At 39.2% G+C, this 3422-nt stretch overlaps 1 protein-coding gene across 1 annotated transcript; it reads left to right on the forward strand.

The window, feature by feature from the left end:
• Window positions 1–829: 829 nt before the first annotated feature.
• Window positions 830–3187, forward strand: LOC21386749. The gene has a single exon (XM_010099132.1). The coding sequence runs from the start codon at window positions 830–832 to the stop codon at window positions 3185–3187; it is 2358 nt and encodes a 785-aa protein (XP_010097434.1).
• Window positions 3188–3422: the final 235 nt, after the last annotated feature.

Genomic DNA, 3422 nt, shown 5'->3' on the forward strand with positions numbered 1-3422 from the left:
ATTTCAAACCGGACCAAACCAGTCTTAAATGGGAGAGAAACGGCTCAATCTGACTTGTTCAGAATTTTATAAGAAAATTTTTAAAAAAATTATTTAGGTCGGACTAACTCGATGTCGATGATTTGAATAAACTTTTAGACTTGAAATTTTGACCTGATATAGAGATGAAGGCCGGGGTTAAGCTGAAACTAATAGTGATGGGATTCAACCGGCCTGTTTAGTATAACCCAAACTTACAGTCTTGAGTTAATTAATTCAGTTAAGAGGAAAATGGGGTCGCTTCAAAAGGCTGAAATTTGGCCATAAGGCTGCAATGGTGAGAGGGAGGGTCTCTCGTCTTGAAAACACACAGTATGTACCTTTCTTATCAGTGCCCCTTTTTAATGGGCTTTATCGGAAATCCACATTCCCACCAATAAGACGTCACTAAATTAACACATAAATTTTATTTTTTTACTTTTTAAAATAATAATATATTATATTAATAAATTCCACGTCTTAAAAAATAAATATAAAATATAAGTAAAGAAACTGATAAAATGAGTAGCAATAGTATGTCGTTGACATATTATTTGTTAGTAAATATAATAAATGTTCAGTTCATAAATTTAAAATTATAATTTAAAATTATTTTTAATTTAATATATTTTTTATAAAAAAAAAATATTATAATAAATTATAAATTATAATTCAAATTATAGCACCAATTTTCGTACAAAGCAGACCGATGATGTTTTATTGTTTGGAATACTGTAAATCGAAATCATCTCTTGAGACTAGCTAGTTAATTAAGAAGAGTGAGTTATTAGTAGTATATGCGTGATCGATAATGGAGCTACCGATACCGGACAAGGTGAAGAAATTCTGGGACTTATGGAATCTTCGTTGCTGCATTCTGCTAAGCCTGTCTCTACAGGCTTTCTTGGTGTTGTTTGCGTCCTCCAGGCAACGCCGTAAAAACTCATTTCTGGTCTTTCTTATCTGGGGAACATACCTGCTAGCCGACTGGATCGCCGCTGTTGCCATTGGTTTGACTACCAAAACCCATGACTCCGACAAATCTTGTAATAATGGTCATCACGTCACCAACAACGGAAAATCCAATTATAATCAAGAAATTTCTGCATTTTGGGCTTCATTTCTTTTGGTGCATCTTGGCGGACCCGATAGCATCACTTCTTTTGCACTCGAGGACAACGAGTTCTGGGTTAGGCACTTGTTCGGACTCTTCTTACAGGCTTTGGCTGCTGGTTATAGTTTATTTCTGACGCTTCCCCATAACAAGCTCCTGACTCCTACGGTGTTGGTCTTCCTTGTTGGGATTGTCAAGTACGCAGAGAGAACGCGTGCGCTTTACCTCGCGAGCTTAGATCGTTTTGGTGCCACTGCTTTGCCGAAGCCAGAACCTGGGCCTGACTACGAAGAAACTTCGACAACGTATGCTTCGCGGATGCTCGAGGTTCCAATAGAAGCGGAGATGACGACAATGTCAAACGCTGCAGCAGGTAGTGTTACTGGGAGCTCCCATGATCCAGATTTTGATCCTAAAATGGTCAATTCAGAACCTATGGATGAGATGATGGTTCTGCTGAGGGCATACATGCTCTTCGAACGGTTCAAAGGACTCATTGTCGGCTTCTTTTTGACCACCACTGACCGAGACTCGAGCAGAAAGATGTTCCTTGAAATTACCGATCATAAGCGTGCTTTTCGATTAATTGAGTACGAGCTTAGCTTAATGTTCCAGGTTCTCCACACCAAGGTGGTTGTGGGGCGCAATACAACGGGGTACATCCTTCGCGGTTTGAGTTTCTTTTCCTTATTGGGTGCCTCCATGTATTTTTTGCAAGTTGAAAAGAAGGGGTTTGGTAGTTTAGAAATTATCCTTACATATGCCTTGCTTATTGGAGCCATTGTCCTTGATGCCATATCTATGATGAAGCTCGTCTTCTCGGATTGGTCTCTTGCAGTAGTCCCTAAGGAGAAGAGTTGGAGGGGATATTTTGCTGGAACAATTTTAAAGAGATCAAAGTGGTCGAGGTTGGTGTTCCAGTATAACATGATAAATTATTGTCTAGATGAATTACGTCATGAACGGCTCTACAACTTTGCTCGCCGTATTCATGTTTCAGGAATTCTTGACAAGATTAAAATATTGTGGTATTCATCTTCAAAGGAGGTAACTGAAGAACTGAAGAAATTCATCTTCGACAATCTTATAAGAAAATCCAAGAAGGCAGTCACTTTAAGAGATGCAGAGCAAGAAAGTCAACAAAGAGGCGATTCAGCTCTGTCACAGAGTCCTTTTGCTACTGAGATCAAACTCAAATGGAGCGTCAGCGAGTTCCAATACACAGAAAGCCTTCTTCTGTGGCACATAGCCACTGAGATCTGTTATCTTGTGGAAAGATCTAGAGGTGATGAGGAGAAAGTTGCTAAAACGAAGGAAGCAAATTCTGGTGGCGATGAGGAGAAAGCTGCTAAAATGAAAGCCGAAAATTCTAGTTGTGATGAGGAGAAAGCTGAAATGAAGGCACAAAATTCTAGTGGTACTGATGAGGTGAAAGCTAAAATGATGGCAGAAAATTCTAGTGGCGATGAGGAGAAAGCTAAAACGAAGGCAGAAAAGTCAAGTGGCGATGAGGAGAAAGCTAAAATGAAGGCAGAAATGTCTAGTGGTGATGAGAAGAAAGCTGAAAGGAAGTGCAAGATTCTTTCAGATTATATGTTTTATCTGCTGATCATGCAGCCAAATATGTTGTCCACAGTTTTGGGCAATTGGTACATAGCGTTCCAAGATACTGCTGCAGAGGCCAAGAGATTTTTTAGCAAGCACTCCATAACGGACCATCAGGATGCACTAAGGAAGATAACTTCAATGAAAGCAAAATTCAGACCAGCTGCTGTGAAGGGTCCTAAGAGCAAATCTGTGTTCTTCGATGCGTGTATCCTTGCGAAACAGCTTCAGAAATTGGGCGATGAACGGTGGGACATAATGGATCGAATGTGGGAGGAATTGATGTGTTACGCGGCCATCAATTGCAGACCAATCATACATGCACAACAGCCAAGTAGAGGTGGAGAACTTCTGACTTTCACTTGGCTGCTGATGAATCATTTTGGCTTGGGCATACAGTTCTCTGAGGAGGAAGAGCTGGCTGGAACAAAAATGGTGGCGGTAAAGTAGTAATAAGACCAGCAAATCCAAGGGAAAAAGTGAAAATTTGCTGAGGGTAATAGTTAATAAACATTAAAGGAAACATGAGATAGAGTAAGAGCTTGCAAAAATTTAGGGTTGAACTTAACTTTATCTTTGTTAACATCTTCTATAAATAACTTTCCTTTTTTTATCTGTGTACTGATGAAATATAATTATATCATTGTATGAAATTTATTTCATGATCAGTTTCAAATGGAAATTT

This window comes from Morus notabilis, unplaced genomic scaffold (assembly GCF_000414095.1).
Source record: "Morus notabilis unplaced genomic scaffold, ASM41409v2 Scaffold2316, whole genome shotgun sequence".
Classification (NCBI taxonomy): Eukaryota; Viridiplantae; Streptophyta; class Magnoliopsida; order Rosales; family Moraceae; genus Morus; species Morus notabilis.

Bases quoted from the DNA above. Each gene is read 5' to 3' on its own strand.
- LOC21386749 (XM_010099132.1), top strand. From the start codon at position 830: ATGGAGCTACCGATACCGGACAAGGTGAAGAAATTCTGGGACTTATGG.